We start from the raw sequence: 17,779 nt of genomic DNA on the forward strand, positions 1-17,779 counted from the left end.
TATTATCATTTTTTCATATGTATACACAGTGATTTAGTGGATGTGAAATTTCAAGTATCACTGTCTTGAAGATTGCTTAAATCCATACAGTAACTTCTTCAACTTGTAGACTTTTTCTTCATATCCTTTAATTTGGAATCCTTCGGGTTGAATGATAAAAATATCATCTTTTAATTCACCATTAAGAAAAACTGTGTTTACATCTAGTTGATGTAATTCCAAATTCATCCTAGCAATGATACTATTGATTGCCTTAGAAAAATTTTCAGGATCATTTTCTAAATTTTCCAAACTAGTATTTAGTGCATAATGATTTTGAAATAATATCGATGGTCATTTGGTTATTTTACTTCCATTGTCTCCAACATGAATTCTTGAATATTGATTTTCATCCGACTTTCTTTTATTCTTATTATTCTGTATTTGAATATATCAGAATTTTCATTGTCAGTTGTGTTGGTAGATCAGCATATGCCATCATCGATCTCGTCATACCCAATATAGTTCTGTTTCTTCTTTCTGCAATGTCATTTTGTTAAGGTTTATATGACATAGCATACATATGTCTTATACCATTCAGTTTGCAGAAATCATCCAAAGTTTCAAATTCACCTCCTCTATCACTATTCAAACCATTAATAGGCCTACTCAACTGGGGTTTTACTTCTATTTTATATTCTTTAAATTTCTCTATTGCCTCATATTTATTTTGATTAAATAGATATACCCATATCTTTAATAGTCATCAGTAAAAGTTATAAAGTATTCTAATTCTCTATGGGTTTTAGTTCTAAAAGGTCTACAAACATCAGAATGTACAATTTCAAGTAAATATGTAGATTTCTAACTTTTTGAAAAAGATTTACTACTCATTTTTTCTTTGATACATGGTTCACATATATCAAAATTATTTGAGTTTATTTGTGGTCTTAATCCACTTTTACACATATTGATCATTTGATTTTTATTTATGTGGTTTGATCTTAAATGTCATAAATATGTACAATCAATAAACACATTTAAATAATTAGAAATAGATTTTTTATTGATATCAATATTCAGTATATACATATCGTGATCTTTCATGCCTTTCACTAATATATTACCCTTACTTCTTACAATGGTTCCAAACTTAAACTCAATTGTGTAGCCTTTCTGATCTAATATAGGCATTGATATTAGATTCCTATGAATACTAGGTACATATAATACATCACTTAGTAAAATAACATAACCATTTACTTTAAATTTACATGTAGCTTGTTCCAAAATATCGCAATATGTGTTGTTGCACATGTACACTATGTGCTCTCCTGCTTGTTTATATTCAAGTTTGACAAATATATCTTTGTTCCTGCATATATGTCTTGTTGCTGCAGAGTCAACCCACCATGAATTTGATGCTGGTTCCATGAGCATTACTTTTAAGACTATCATCATAATATCCTTACTTTCTTGTGCTTTTCCTTTATTAGCACATTGTGAGTTGTAATGCCCCTTTTCCCACACTTAAAACAATTTCCAGTAAATGGTTTAATTTGTTTCTTTTTCAACTATTTCTTTTTCTTAAATTGTTTTAGTTTGATTTTGTTCTGTTTAGAACATTTTTCTTGAGCCATTAACAAATTAGATGATTCATCATCTCTATTCCTCCTCTTCATCCTTTCTTCTTCAAGTACCAAAAGTACTAGAAGTGATATTCTTATTTCATTTACACTATGTGTTAATGAAGTAGCAATATGATCCCAAGATGAAGGAAAATTATTAAGTATAGTTGTAACTTGCATTTTATCAGTGAGAGGATGACCTGCACCATATAGTTCTTTTGCAATCAACTCCATTTGAAATACATGATCACCAATGTCATCATTCTTTTTTATGCAATTTCGGTTATACTTATCTAATAATAAATGTATATAACTATCCGATCTTAAACCATACTTTACCTCAACTACATCCATAAAGCTTTTGCCCAAGCATTGTGTTCTTCTCATTTATCTTCACTAATCATGTCACTTCCATTTCCATTCTCTTCAATAGCCAAAACGACACCCGTTTGGCACTATGGGTTGAATGACACAATGACTATGTTGTATAGCATAGACAATTTTGAATTCTGACCGTTGGATGAAATGATGTTGTCGTTTGGCTCATAGTCGTTCAGCCCACTCTAATTTTGAATATTATGATCGTTGGATGAAATGGCCAAGGTCTTCTTTTTCCTTACGCTAGGTGTTCTTAGAATCTATGAAGTTTATGTCTTCACTTTCGTCTGGCGATATGGTCACCAACATTGAAGATTCTGACATGCTCCTGAGGTCCACGAAGTCCTCTAATAGAGAGTGATGGGTGAGAGAGAGATGGGGAGAGAGCTCTGTGTGAAAGAGGAAGGAAACTCATCGTGAGACCACTGTAGAAAAGTGGAGAAACAAAATGGACAAAAATAAACATAAAACTGGCAAAATGGTGATACTCTCTTGAGAGTATTTATCTCACAAGTTGGTGATAGACAAAGGAAATTGAGTGAATCAAATTGTGCACCAATGACCCCTATTTATAGGCCATCATGCACTGGTTAGCAAAGGACATAACCATTGGTAGCTTAATGGTTGGCAAAAGGCACAATCATTGGTAGTTCAATGGTTGGCAAATGACAGAACCTTAAGAAGTGACACAACATTTTGATTAAATCAAAAGATTGTGTCTCTTAACACTTTCTTAAACATCACCCCTCATAGAAACCATCACCATGGAGAGGGTGTCATTCCAATGGGTATATCGTTTGGTGATCATACCCCTTAGAATTACAACAACGAAGTGGCATGCAACGGTCTGATGACCCTTTTCATGCAGGTGGCGCGACGTGGTGGAGCTAGTGATGTCGCTAGGCTTCATCGACGTGTCATGAGGATGAAAATTTGAAATGGGGAATTGGTTTTCTTGCTTTTTTTGGGGTTTCCTGAAACAAAGGCTTTCGGTAGTTGCAGCGGTATGGGCGGTGGTTTAAGGCAATAGGTTTGATAGGCTTTTATCGTGTAGGGAGGATCACTGCACGCTGTGTGGTTTCTATCCAGGGTTGTTGTGATGCAAGATGGAGGCTGGGTATGGGTTGGTGGTGCAAGGGCAGCTCTGTGGAGGAGTACCTTTGGCTATGGTTTGCCCACGATAGTGTAGCAGCAAAGTGGCATGCTTGTTGGCATTATTTGTGGTTGTGGGAGGAGGTGATTCACTGAAAACTTAGGCTGTGGCAACTTTGCAGGAGAGAAATACAAGCGTGTATTTAAAGAGGGGATATAAAAACCCTAGATGAGAACAAAAAGGAAAGTGAACCATGCATGACAAACGGGGGAACTGGTCCTGGCTTTCATGTGCATGGGTTTTGAGCGTGCAAGATTTGAGCTTTTTCCTTGAGTTTTGGGCTTTGATTCAACCTCTAAAATAATCTAACCTGTCTCACCATTTTTCTCGGCCCATAAAAATATTTCACCCAATCTAAAAATATTTAATTATTTTAACTCACTTAATAAGTTCAAAAAAATTTCGATATCACCCAAAATAAAAATTTGGGCCCGTAGTCCATTAAAAAAAAAGTCGTTAATCTCGAGGGTCCCGTAGTCCATTAAAAAAATAGTTGTTAATCTCAATGTGGCTTTTTCATCTGTATAAACCCAAAAATTTTAGAAAGCATCTTGATGCTGGACCCGGATGTTACATCCCCCGGGTGTTACATCCCAATTTCCTCTCTCTCCTCCCCGTTTTCTACCTTCCCATGTCTCAATAGTTATACCTCATCCTCCCAAATCTCTCTCAACCGATTCCCTTAAAATCCCTCTTGCTCTCATTAGTTCTCATTCTATTTTTCTCTTATTATTGCATTGGTTAGGATTTTGTCTCTCACTACTATGGTAGTATGAGAATCTTGCCGCCAACGAGCTTTACCACCTGAGCAATGCTAGTAAGTGGCTTTGTTGTGTCCTCTTAACCCCTTTATTATATGTCCTTTTTTTTCCCTCTACCTCACCGCATCCCCTCATGACATTCCCTCTCTTTCTCACACAGAATATTACCTCCCTCCACCACGCCGTGATCCTTCACCATCAAGCATCGTCACACGTTGACTTTCCTCCTCACGCTGAGCATTTCTATACTCGGGATACATCACCCCTACCCAACGCCACCTTCAATCTTCTCGTTGCTATTGTAAGCATCTCATATCTCTCTCTCACTTCAAAATCTGTTTTCAATCAGTTTTATTGTTAATTCATGGGTGACATAGTAAGTCTCTAAACTTTTCTCACTCATTTCTATGTTGGTTCCAACTACCATGCCCACCGTGTGTGACCAATCCGTAAGTCATCACCTTTGTTCGTGGACTCCCTTGTAGACAGCCACTTTGCCACCACACTGCAACTATACCGTGCTACTACACATTTAGGTGAGTTTTTCTATTGTTTTGCTAGGTTACATGGGTGATATAAATAAATTATGAGTGCTAGAATTTTTTTCTAGCAGAATATGTTAGTATGGTTAAAATTATTTGGGCTTGCTTTTATTATTGGATTGTTGTGTTGAGAGTTTTCTCTGTTGGAGAAAGTGGCTGGAGGAATGTATGATGCAGGTTGTTTAAGTGGATGTTGGTTGTCTGGGTTGGTGTATGTGGCAGATTGAATTGGTTTTATGGGTTGCTCTTGTTTATATAGGGACTGTTAGAGTTGAATTTGATTTTGCTTTAAATTTATATTTTTATTATTGGATTGATGTTGACTACGGGATACTTGATATTGTCGTTATCCATATTGGAGGGTTTCTTGGGTTGTTTTAACTCTCTTGGCGTAGGACTGGACATGTTGGATGATGTGACAGGTTATATTGGTCATGGAGATTAACATAATGGTTGTTTTGGGTTGAGTGATGTGGTTGTACATGTTTACTTTGTGACTGTGATTAGGTTGGTCATGTTGGGTTGGCTGCGTTGACATATTGTAAGTTGTGTGATGTTCAGGACTTAAGTGTTTGCTGATTGGGTTTACTTGTGACATGTGGGGATGACTATTTGTAACACTTTAAACTGGTTTGTGTGTGAGATAGGTTAGTTTGTGAAATGTTTAATTTATCGACATGTAAAGAGTAAATGAATGCTGGTTATTGCTTGAAATAGTAGGTGTTGGGCCTGTTTAAAATTTTAAGTACTTATAGATTTGTTTTATTCTATTCATAGGATGGTGAAAATTTTGGATAATTATGTTTATATGCTGGTATGGTTATTAACATGTGTACAAATATTACAATTTAGGTTATCTTGACATAGTTAGATTACAGTTCCAAAACGTAGAGAATATATTACCGTAGTTAGGTAAGCAGGATTCCTATATTAGACTTTACATGAAAATAAAATGAAATGAGATTGATTTTATGAAAAATGTGCATGATATGTATTGAAAAGAAATGTGAAAACGACCTAAGTTTTATGTTATACATTACTTATGAAATCTATATAAACGAGAAAATGTTTTCTTACATGATTGGTATAAACATGAGCAATATTTTGACACGTTATTTCTGAAATGTGCAAAAAAAAGAATATGAAATATGTGAGTTTCATACATGTTATATGAAGATGCTTTGAATCCTTTTTGATTATGTGAAAATGATATGAAAATGTTTAATACTCTATTTAATATGATATGGCATTTGAAAAACTTTTGGCATGACTTTCTATATCTCATTCTATTTCTTGTCCTAATAGGTTTAGATTTTGTTATATGGTTGGTACCAACATCTCTGATATGAGTGCACCCACTTTGGAAACAAAGTGTTTTTTCTACATGTTCTTTCTTGTGTGCATACTCAAGGCTCCGAGAATGAATAAGGAAAAGATTTACATTCTGATACTACCTAGTTTGGCCACCGGGGATAGCACTACCCTACCATGGGGTTAAACACATGGTATATGATATGATCTAATATGATATGATACTAATATATATTATTTTATTATTGAGTTGTTGATAATTTATCCTCTTATCTTCATAATGTTTCTCAAATGATGTTGATGGTTCAACTAGGGATTAGGAATAGAAAATGTGAGCAAGAATAGCTAAGGATAGGGAGTCGAGTACCTAAGGGTACCATTGCCAATAGAGAGGTTTCATTTGCTTTTCTGGATTTCAATAGCCTCGATGCTCTATTTTATCAATAGTATGTTGGCTTCATTTGCTTAGTTACGCGAACTACTCGAATGATTAGCGTAGTATATTTTATAGTATTTACATGTACTTAAGGAGTGCTGTCTTTAGTACTCGTGATGCTACAGATTTTGGAGATACACTATAACTTTTAAACATCATAGGATGGTATCAGAATAATACGTCTCTGGATTAAACCCCCATGTCCCTAAGAATTGTACCAAAATATAAGATTGAAATTATAATCTTTCTTAGGCTTGAATTTTCTGAGTATAAGAGTTAGCACGTAGAGCTAATATGCGTACTCGTGTGGTTCAGAAAGTAACACATGACACATGATAAAGTACCTCGAAATCGAAGTTAACAATTAGGAAGATTGGAACCCTCCAATGGGCAATGGAAAATAGCTAAAGCCCTACGCCTGTTGATGGACGTGCTCAAACAATAGCAATAGCAGCTAGTGCACGTCCCTAGACCTAAAGTGAGGGGTTGTTCGTAGAAGAAGTTTCTGACTTGCCGTTACCTGAACTTTTTTGGTAATGAAGGGTCTCTGTGGGCAAAAAAGTGAATTATTGATCTCAAAAGGATGTACAATATCTGCGCTGAGGACCAGTTCTACACGTTGGATACATTTTCCAAGGAGAAGATGACATTGGGTGGGATACACAAAGACAACTTCTAGTGAGGGAGCTATGAACCCTAACTGCTTTGACATGGGGAAGATTTAAAGAGGAGTTTGACAATAGATTCTTTCCAGATTCTGTCAAACAACAAAAAGTGCAGGAGTTTGCAACTCTGTCCTAATGCCAAGTTTATGGCATTAGGGAAGTTTGGCCCTTATCTAATTTCTACAAAGAGGATGCAAGCACAGAAGTTACAGGGAGGAATTTAGTCGCAGATTTGTAGCCAAGTAGCTTATTTCAGAATAAAGAATTACCAAGAGTTAATGAACATGGTTGCGATAGCAGAGGCTAAATAGAGAGGTTTGGCCATCCAGATCAATTTTGAATGGAAGAGGACCATGCCGTTTACTTCAAGTGGTAGTGCTGAGAAGAAGAGGTCTTTTCTAGTTTGGTTAAAGGTAAAAGAATAGTAACAGGAGACAAACGTCGTCTTTCAACCTGCAGTGCACCAATATGGCAAGCTTCACATCGAAGTGTGCTACTAAGGATATGGTGTATGCTTTAGATGCGGAAAACTCGGGAACACGATCAAAGAATGTCCCAAAGCTATTCAAAGCAGTGGAGCTAGTTACAACGGTGACAACAAACTAAGTCCCCACGTTCTAGCACGAGTTTATGTTGTAACTAGGTGATGTTGACGCTGACACGTCAAAAATAGAGAAAGCTAATATCATCAGTGGTATTGTCTAGAATACTTTTGTACTTTATTTTAGTGTAGATGATAGGACTGCTATTGATAGTAGTATCACTTTATATTTATGTTAAGAAACATCACCTGTTAAGGTTCACAGCTTGTGCACTATTCAATTCAAGCAAGTTCAGTCTTTTGTGTCCATAGCATTTAAACATATATGTAGTTTACAAGCCAACCTGTTACTTCGTAAGGTTATTGTAATGATCTCTGATGGGAATACAATAGCTTGTACCCAATTTAGTTAAGGACTGTCCTATTAAATTAGAAGGAAGGATGTTGAAGGCTGACCTATTGGTATTCAGTCAGATTGAGTTCGACCTAATTTTATAAATGAACTGGCTATTTAAGAACTATGTTAAGATAGACTGTAGGAAGAGAGAATTTTTGTTTGAACCCCAAAGTGAAGATAAGATAAGTTATGCAAGAGTGTCGGTTAAGGCCACCCATCTGGTGATTTCGGCTTTGTATGGTTAGTACATCCTTTGCTTGACTGGTATCGAATGAACCTTGCTTCATCGCCCTGTGCTGTCCCGCATCTGTCAGGCTCTCTACAACTTGCTACTCGAGTTATTCCTTGACCAATTGTACGTTGCCCTCCTAGCATAGCCTTTTTCTTATCATGGATTGCACATGGCTCATCATGTATATCATCCAAGTAAAAGAAATGGCATGGATTACACATTAGAAATGTCACATTAGAAGAAATGGCATGGATTGCACGTGGCTCATCATGTATATCATCCCATAGCCTTTTTCTCGTGTCCTTTAATTTTGGAAGCTAGATTACGCATCTCAGCATGAAACTATTTACTCAAAGGCACATGTGAAAGAAGAAAAAAAGGTATTCACTCACAGACATCTTGCTCTTATAGTGCTTCTTACGGCATGTTGGTGAGTGAGATGAAATAAAAATATTTTAAATAGGAATAAAATAGTTTATAAATAGTAGTAAGATAATTTGAATTAATGTTTTATGAAGTTTTGAAAAATGAGAGGCAAAAAGTTAAATAAAATATATTATAAAGTTAAAATATTGTTAGAATATAATTTTTAATATTAATTTTGTTTGAAAATTTAAAAAAATTGAATTATTTTTATTTTTTATTTGAAAGTTTAGTAAAGTTGTAATGATTAGTTTGAAAGTATTTATATTTAAATGATGTTTGAGAATGAGATAGAATGAAATGGAAACTTTGGCATGGAAAGTTTTTCTAAACAAGCTCTATGTGTTTAGATAGTGAAGTGACTTCAAATATTTTGTGAATAGAGTAATGCTACATACAGTTATTTTTGCGTACTCTCTGCGTATTCCACTGATATGATTGGTTGGATTAATTTTTTTTTAATACATAACCAATCATATCACTAGAGTGCACTAAGGAGTCCGCAAAAATGACTTCACATAGAATTTTTTTTTTTAAACGAATAGGTTAAGGGCAAGTTTGGAAGGTACATTTTAATTTAAAATTCTCATATTATCATTATAATTTTTTAAAATTTTTACATAAAATATAATAAAAATTTAATTTTTTTAAATCCTAATACAACTTTTTCAAATGTTAAAATAATAATAATACTCAAAAATAATATTTTAAATTTTTATCTCAACTCAAATTTTTTTTTTATCTCATCTCAATTCAAAATTCTTATCTTACTTATCAAACTTGCTCTTAATATATCCAAACTACATCCGCGATTCGGCGCTTGCTTTGTTTTTATTTATTTATTTTATGTTTTTAAGGGTGCATGGGACAACCAGCCAATTCACAAAACGTGTCATCATTTATGCCCATTAATCATGTGATTCCAATGGCTATCTTTATCATTTGGACCCATTAACACGTGAAAGTAATTAAGAAACTTTGATCGATGACCATGAGCGATTCCTGCAAATCACCTCTATCAAACCGGATGTATTAAATCTTCCACAGAGAGCAAAGTAATCCTCCTTATAAGTTGGATTTATATTTACTGAAAAATTTATTGAATTTATCTTCTTAAAAAGCCAATGGATGATATCTATTCATTTATAATTTATTCACAATAATCAATTCGATCTATTTATTTGAACGCATTTTTGTAGATTTAAGTCGAACTTGTGGTCCTATAACTTGCTGTCAATTAAAAACCATCTTATGAGTACTTCTTTGTCTCCTTCACATCAAACCCAAATCAGACCGGGCATCACCATGCATGGCTCGATTTATGTATAACAGCATTGTCGGAAGAATAGAGCTTGATCAACTGCCTTCCATCATGAATCTATTGGCACGTACCATTCCACAAGACTCAATAGCTGCTAATGATCTATTGGATGGGCGCTACAAAAATGTTTGCAAAACATCCATACATGTCGACACTCACAATTGTTGTATGTGTAAGAAAATATGGTAATATGATTTATTCTCTATCGTATTTAGTTTATTATGTAAATCAATAAGTATCAACCAGTATAATTGATTTATTGTATTTTCATTCTTTGTCTATCCTTATTTCCCTATACATAGGGACATATGTTATGTATTCAAGAATAATTGAGAATAGTAAAGATGTAGCTCTTAAAATCTCTCCCTCATTATCTCTTCTCTATCTCCATTTTCTATTTTATACTATTCTCTACATGGTATCAAAGAATACCTGATACTGGTATCTCTCATAGAATCGTATGTGTTCGCACCCTATCTTGTTTTTAGTATGTGTGTTTCTTAACTTTGCTATTCGCATAGCAAAGCACACCACATTCAATTTAGCACTTGACATATACGGTTCTTAAATGTCAATTACGTCTCTTTTTCAATTTTGTTTTTCTCATATCAAACCTCTAATATATATGTGAAGGTTTATAAGGTTTGCTGTGACTAATCTTGTCCCAGTAGTGGATCGTGAAGGTTCAATATGAGTTCAGTATGACTAATCTTGTCCGAATAGTAGATCGTGAAGGTTCGGTGATGGATCGAGGTGAAGGAAAGGACGTACTTCAAGTGGTGTCAATAGAGAACAACGAAAACATGCCACCGCATCTCTTGGTATGTCATATCGAAGGATGGTCCTCATCGAATTTCGAGGACACATTTTCTCGTAAGTAGGGGAGGATGTGAGGATCATGCTAGCAAAAGAGGGCAAACCACCTTTTGAGGACAAAGGGAAGGTAAAGAAAAGAGTCTTTCCTTAACAAGTGGAAGGCAAAAATGACCTTCTTCATTGGTTTGGTAAAAAATGAGAAGAATTAGTGTGCAGAGTGCAATTAATGCAACAAAAGGGCAAGTGGCACCACATAGAAAGCTTGGCAAACACATCTTAGCACAGGGTGTAACAAAGAACTTTTCATCCTATATCAGTGGATCAAAAAAGAAGGTGAAAAAGACTGATGAGGAAGGGGAGAAAGAGGAATTGAAGAGGCTAGTGCAGTGGGCAAGCTATAAGCCTAAGGTGAGCAACCATTAGGGACAAGACTTGTAGATATGTATGAGCTTTTTGGAATAACACATAAACACTTAGAGGACGACATTGCCATATGCAGAAGTCCACATTCCATTTGAAAGATTACATCTAGAGTGGGTCTGTAGGCAAAAGGCTACGACTCTGCAAGCCAGATCTTTTGAACCTAGAGGTATAGTCTAGCTCCACACAAAATGCTCGTAGTTGGAAAAGGACTATGGATTGGATGGAAGACAAGCCACAGAATACGGATTGGATGCAAGACAAGCCACAAAAAGGGCTCTTATTTGGGCACATTAGAAGTTGATACAGTTTCATACGATATGGCTTTCTATGATATAGCTTTATATGATATGGCTTCATATTTACTCAATGTCCCCATTTCAAAACATGAGCATTGTATTATTTTCCTCTTAGCAAAACAACAATGTCTTTCCTTCCCTACTAGCAAGATTTCTTCCACTTTCCCTTTTGAACTATTGAATTGTGGTGTATAGGGACCAATGCCCATTGCTTCTAACAATGGTTCAAAGTATTTCTAAACCACTGTGAATGGCTTCACACATGGTACATGGGTTTATCTCATGAGTAAGAAACCACAATTCATTCCTTATTATCTTCTTTCATTAAACTCATTGACACCTAATTCTCTTCCAAGGTTCATATTGTTCATAGTGACAATGGCATGGAATTTGATATGTAATCTTTCTTTGCTGAAAATGATATCATTTATCCACACAAGTTCATCACTACACCACAACAAAATGTTGTAGTCGAATGCAAGCATCAACATCTCTTAAACGTTATCCTTGTCCTTTGGTTCCAATCTCATTTACCCCTACAATTATGGGGGGATTCTATCCTCATAGCAACTTACCTTATCAATCAAGTTCTCATACCTCTATTTTCTGACCATTCACCTTATGAGGTTCTTTTTAACTCCATGCCAAGCTACTCCAATCTTCAGACCTCCAGTTGCCTCTGTTAGGCCTCTACCATTGCTCATAATAGGTCCAAGTTTGACCCACATACCTGAGCTTGTGTCTTTCTTGGATATCCATTTGTTACCAATGGCTACAAGCTTCTTGATTTACAAACTAAACGCACATTTGTGTCAAGGGATGGTTTTTTCATGAAAGTATTTTTCTCTTTGTAGCTTCTAATCAAAGTCCACCAGAGCACGAGACTTCACATGTCTTGCCAAGTCCAATTGTTTCCATTGATATGCCTATCCCTCATTCTTCTATGTCTGTCTCTTTCACACTAGCGCATCCACCTCACATCATTTCACTTGTGCTCGTCACCTACCAGGGTATCTTCAAGACTACCATTGTCAATTGGCCATGCTGTTCCACAAAGTTAGGTACACCTTTTTATCTTTCTTCCTTCATATCATATTATCACTCATCTCCTTCTTACCTTAACTTTTCCATTGCACTCCCCTATCACACTGAACAAAAGACTTTATGTGAGATTGTGAAACACCAACTCTGGCAAGATTCCATGGCTACAAAGATTAAGGCATTGGAAGACAATCACACATTGTCACTTCTTTATCGCTTCACAAACAGACAATCGCTGTAAGCAAGGTATACTACATCAAGCATAAGCTTGTGGTACCATTGAGCATTACAAAGCTCAATTAGTGGCTAGGGGATACAATCAGCAAAAGGGGCTCAATTATCATGAAACATTTTTTCATTTGCCAAAATCGTGACTGTAAGATGTTTACTTGCCATTGCTGCTATAGAAAATTGGTACCTTCAGCAACTCGACATCAACAACGCATTTTTGCATAGGGATCTTAATGAGGAGTTCTACATGACTCTTCCTCCCAAGTTCACTCGACAAGGGGAGCACTTAGTTTTTCGCCTCAACAAATCCTTGTACGATCCAATGTCGAAATCAAAAATTCTATTTTGGATGGTGTTTTTTTTTTCTTTTTTTTTGGGGGGGGGGGGGGGGGACATATTGATCTATGCAATGAGGATGATACATGCATACACGCCTATGTGTGTATATATATATTATACACATTGTTCTTTATAATTATAAGAAAATGCATTATAGACGTATCCCTTCAATATATAAGAAATATTTTTTGGATTGTATATTTTTTAACTTATATTTTCAAGTTTTTAAATTTGCAGTGGTAGTCTATTTTTGGTTTTTATTTTATTTTATTTTTATTTTTATTTTTTTATTATTATTTTTTAACGTATGTGTACTCATTTTTATATTTTGGATGCAAAATTATGAACTTTAAGAAAATTAGAAACTTTTCATACTTTTAAGAAGACTCAAAAGTTTTAGATGGGATTAGAAGAAAATTCTCATATTTTTAAAATATTTTAAGAATTTTTAATATTTTTTTAGATCAATATTATTTTTGTCAAATTTTATTTAAATTTAAATAATAATGATTATTATTATTAATTTTTTTTTTTTGGGTGCCTTGGGCCCCTTTAGCCTCAACATGGTTTCACCTATGGTATGATCTAAAGCATACTTTTAGCAATGGTTCTCCAAGTTCTCATTTGCGTTATTTTATTGTGGTTTCACTCATTCCAAATCACATTACTCTATCTTCACTTAGCAACATGGTTCCTTTTTTATGGCTTTACTCATCTATGTTTGTTATGTTTCAAATCCGAATGCTTATTAAACTCAAGGATCCCAACACAGAAATCCAATCAAGTATTTCAATATGATAAGATAGATTCAAAGCAGAAACTAAATCAAGAATCTCAATATGATAAGATAATGATCAAAACCGAAACTAAGTCGAGAATTATAATATGATAAGATAATGATAACAAGATAAGCAAAATAAATCTGTAAAAGAACAAGAAATATGCAAGGAATAAGAAAACAGAATATACAAATAGGGATTACGTGGTTCGACCCTAATGGCCTACGTCCACGGTAGGAACAGCCTCAGAGATCATTTTATTGATGAATCTGCAAAGCCAATGTGCCATTGTACAAGATTGAACTACAATCGAGCCAAGAAAAGCCACAAGATTTGGCTTTTCTTTTTCCCTCAACAAACCCTAGTTCTCTATACCTCTCGAATTCACCCCTAAACTCTCAGAAGGCCAAAGTATAGAATGAGTCCCCTCAAACCCTAAAACGAATAAGCACATATATATACATGAAGCAAAGATCAATCAAACGGCTCTCCTTCATCCCATCCTTTAATTAAGACGGCACCGTTTGATGCATTGCTTAGGATGCCGTTTAATGTACTGCTAGGATGCCGTTTAATGCACTGCACGTCCTCATCACTTCATTAGTAATATAAGAGCTGTTGCTTATCACATGTATTTAATTTCTGCATGAACATCAGTTAGTAACAGGTTGAATACAAAATAGTTGACACATATATCACAATGTTCATAACATAATCATTGCAAGTAACAATCTCCCTACTGTTGATGAGCTAACAAATCATCTCAACACCAATTTCAAGCTCAAAGACCGTGGCAATTTTAAATACTTTGTTGGTCTTGAGGTTGCACAATCAAAACAAGGTATCTCCCTATGTCATTGTAAATATGCACTAGAAATATTTTAAGATACTGGTTTTCTTTGTTTGCCTTCTCCTTCCCAGTGGAGCAAAATTTGAAACTCGACAACTTATATGGACCACTCTTAACTCATCCTGTTACTTATCATTGATTTGTTGGACGACTTGTCTATCGCACCATTACGCGCACAGTGCCTAGACCTCACATACTCTATTCAGGTAATGAGCCAATACATGTCCACTCCTCAGCAACCACACTTGGATGCAGCCCACCGTTTGCTTTGTTACATCAAGCTCACCTAGCCAAGGAATTTTCTTAACATCTCATAACTCCATCTACTTAAGGGCTAGTTGCATGGACAACAGACGTTTCGTTACATGTTATTGTATCCTCCTTGATAATCCTCCCATCTCCTAGAAATCAAAGAAACAAAACACAATCTCTCATTCATTTACCAAAGCAGAATACATAACAATAGTTGTTACAGTTTGTGAGATCACTTGACTTGTTTCCATCTTGAAAGACTAATATTTTGCATCCCCAACCAGCTCTACTGCACTATGACAACAAGGTAGCATTGCACATTGCCGCAAATCCAGTCATCAACTAATGCACAAAGCATATAGATATTGATTGTCATGCGGTTCGAGAGAAGCTCGAAATTTGTTTGATATCGACATCTCATATCCTTTCTTCACAAAAATGATGATCTCTTCAAGAAACCTCTTGGAGCTGCTCATTTATCTGGGTTGCTTTCCAACCCAACTTGAGGGGGAGTATCAGAGTCATTGTTGCCACATTTCTCTTAGCGGAGCTTAGACTAGGATAAAATAGATATAACAATTAGTTATGACAAGATAAACACATTCTTTTGTATTCTCAGATATGCCTTAGCATGCATATTCATAATCTAGCCTTGTCAATTGAATACAAATATTTTTTCATAAAGAAACTTTTGGACCGGTACAAATTTTTTTCGAAATAAAAAATTCACCATGTCACGAAATCTTGGATGCCAACAAATTTCGCCTTCTAGAGAAAGGATAGGCTGAAAAAGGTTCCTTTAATAAATTTACACGTTTTAAATGCGAAGTGTATGTTCTCTCGCCTTCCCCCCTCTTACAGAGGCAAATATATAAGAGAGAACTGTTCAATGCTCTGCTCAGACCATGCAATGGCCATTACAGGTTCTGAGACTCACTCCACCACCACCGAAGTCCCTCCTGTAATGGACGTCTTGTCCGTAAAATGTGACTCGTGCGGATTTACAGAGGAGTGCACCCCTGCATACATTCTTCGTGTCCGGGAAAGGTACCAAGGCCGGTGGATATGCGGGCTCTGTGTCGAGGCTGTGAAAGACGAGGTTCTAAGATCGAACATGCTTATCTCCACCGAAGAAGCACTCGACCGACACATCACTTTCTGCATTCGATTCAGATCATCGTGCTCTCTGAAACAAGCAGAGCACCCTATCTCCGCCATGGGCAGGCGTCTCAGGCGAAGCTTGGACTCCCCGAGACTGCTTCGGGTCAATTCAACCGCAGATTTGAATGCGGCCGATGGGGTTCGGGTCTGTTCCGGTCAGAAAGTTGTGTCTCTTCTCTGTACCGTTAATGGGTTATGTTAAAGCCTTCTCTGTACCGTTAATGGGTTATTGAAATTTTAGAGGTCAAAGCGTAGATAAAGTAGGGAACTCTGTTTCTCTCTGTCCAAAGGATCTAATAGCCATGTTGAAGTGATAAGATACTTAGGAAAGGAAATGGGTGTTGATTTCTCTCAAGATGTCTTAGTTTGCTGGACCTATCATTTTGTATATAATATATCTCGAACACTTCGAAATCTCCCTTTTTTTTTGTTGTCTTTTTACTCTTGCCTTTTTCTTCTTCTCTCATAAAATGTTGTAAAGGATAGGGATCCTAAGGCCTAAGCACGTAATTGTGGATTGTGAAATCATGTTCGAGTTGTGTTTGGATTTGCAATTACAGTTGAATTGTTCCATTGCATATTTGAATATACATGATTTTCGTTGGTGAATCTGTTCTTTTAGGCTCCAAGAAAATGGAGAAGGGTCTAGTTTTTTGGTTATCAAAAATCTGAGTTACAGAAAATACTGGGGCCAATTTTCTATGGCTACTCAAAAGACGGCTTTGAATTAGTTTCTGTGTCTTTGCTGTATGAATGGAATGAAAGAAAGGAATAAATTAAGGAGTCTTGCAACAATCCATGTTCGGTGGTTTTGCTTTAATTGGATGGATCCGAGTCAAATTTCAGGCGTCCATTTGTGTGGATTTGGCCTTATTTGGCTGGCAGTCAGATAATGAAGCGGTGCACAATAAGTTAAATGCAAGCAAAATGACGATGCAGAATGAAATTGCATAGAGAGATCCAAAAAACAGAGTGGACAGCTTTTAAGTAATAAAACCGTATTATTAGCAACGTAGCAAACTAAGATTTCTCAAAGCATACTCACAATCTCATATGATTTCATATCATACATTAGATCTACTTTATAATATAACGTATAATATCAAGTCACGTCAATTCATAGATTTATTTTTATAAAACTTTTTTTAATAGCTAAAGCATTTCTATTATAAATATTATGTAATAATACAATTTTGTGGAGGCTACAGTATAGTGGAGTTGATACATAACAGTAAAAGGAAAAATGGTAACCCTGCTCAGATGGTGGCACCTTTCAGCTGCTCAAATCATGTGTCAATATACCATTGCAAGCGTCCCAGATCAATTTAGGAATATTGATGGGTAAATGTTGACACAGGATATATAATATCCAGAATAAGTTGATTTATGGAAAGCTCAAATATAAAAGGTAAGGTTAAAGTAAACATTAGAACAATCATTTAATTAAGGTTGATATTTTGTATTAAAAAATAGTTGAGAATTTTGATCTCTTAGATTCATTAAACAATAAATAATTTGTTTACGATCTCAATTTTAACATTATATACTTAATGTGATATTAAAATATCTTGATTTTGCATCAAATTTGTATAAACTAGCTTACGTATTAAAATGAAAAATGGCCACTGTGATACCCCAAAAGAAAACTTAGATTAAAAATCCAAAAATAATAAAAAAAAAAACCTTTAAATTTTAGATATATTGATTTAATATGAAAACATATGATTGTTATGGATTAAACTAATGAGAATTTCATTTCAAGAAACAATGTCAATTTATGGTCCTCAACTGAACTCAAAATATTTTGGAATTATTTGAGATACT

At 35.3% G+C, this 17,779-nt stretch overlaps 1 protein-coding gene across 1 annotated transcript; it reads left to right on the plus strand.

Moving 5' to 3' along the window:
* The first annotated feature begins 15,629 nt into the window (after positions 1 to 15,629).
* LOC122308223 lies at positions 15,630 to 16,448 on the plus strand. Its single transcript, XM_043121424.1, has one exon. It carries the CDS (start codon positions 15,684 to 15,686, stop codon positions 16,155 to 16,157), a length of 474 nt encoding a protein of 157 aa, XP_042977358.1. The 5' UTR covers positions 15,630 to 15,683; the 3' UTR covers positions 16,158 to 16,448.
* Positions 16,449 to 17,779: the final 1,331 nt, after the last annotated feature.

Source organism: Carya illinoinensis, chromosome 4, assembly GCF_018687715.1.
Source record: "Carya illinoinensis cultivar Pawnee chromosome 4, C.illinoinensisPawnee_v1, whole genome shotgun sequence".
NCBI lineage: Eukaryota > Viridiplantae > Streptophyta > Magnoliopsida > Fagales > Juglandaceae > Carya > Carya illinoinensis.

Coding starts and splice junctions, on each gene's coding strand:
- LOC122308223 (XM_043121424.1), top strand. CDS start 15,684: ATGCTCTGCTCAGACCATGCAATGGCCATTACAGGTTCTGAGACTCAC.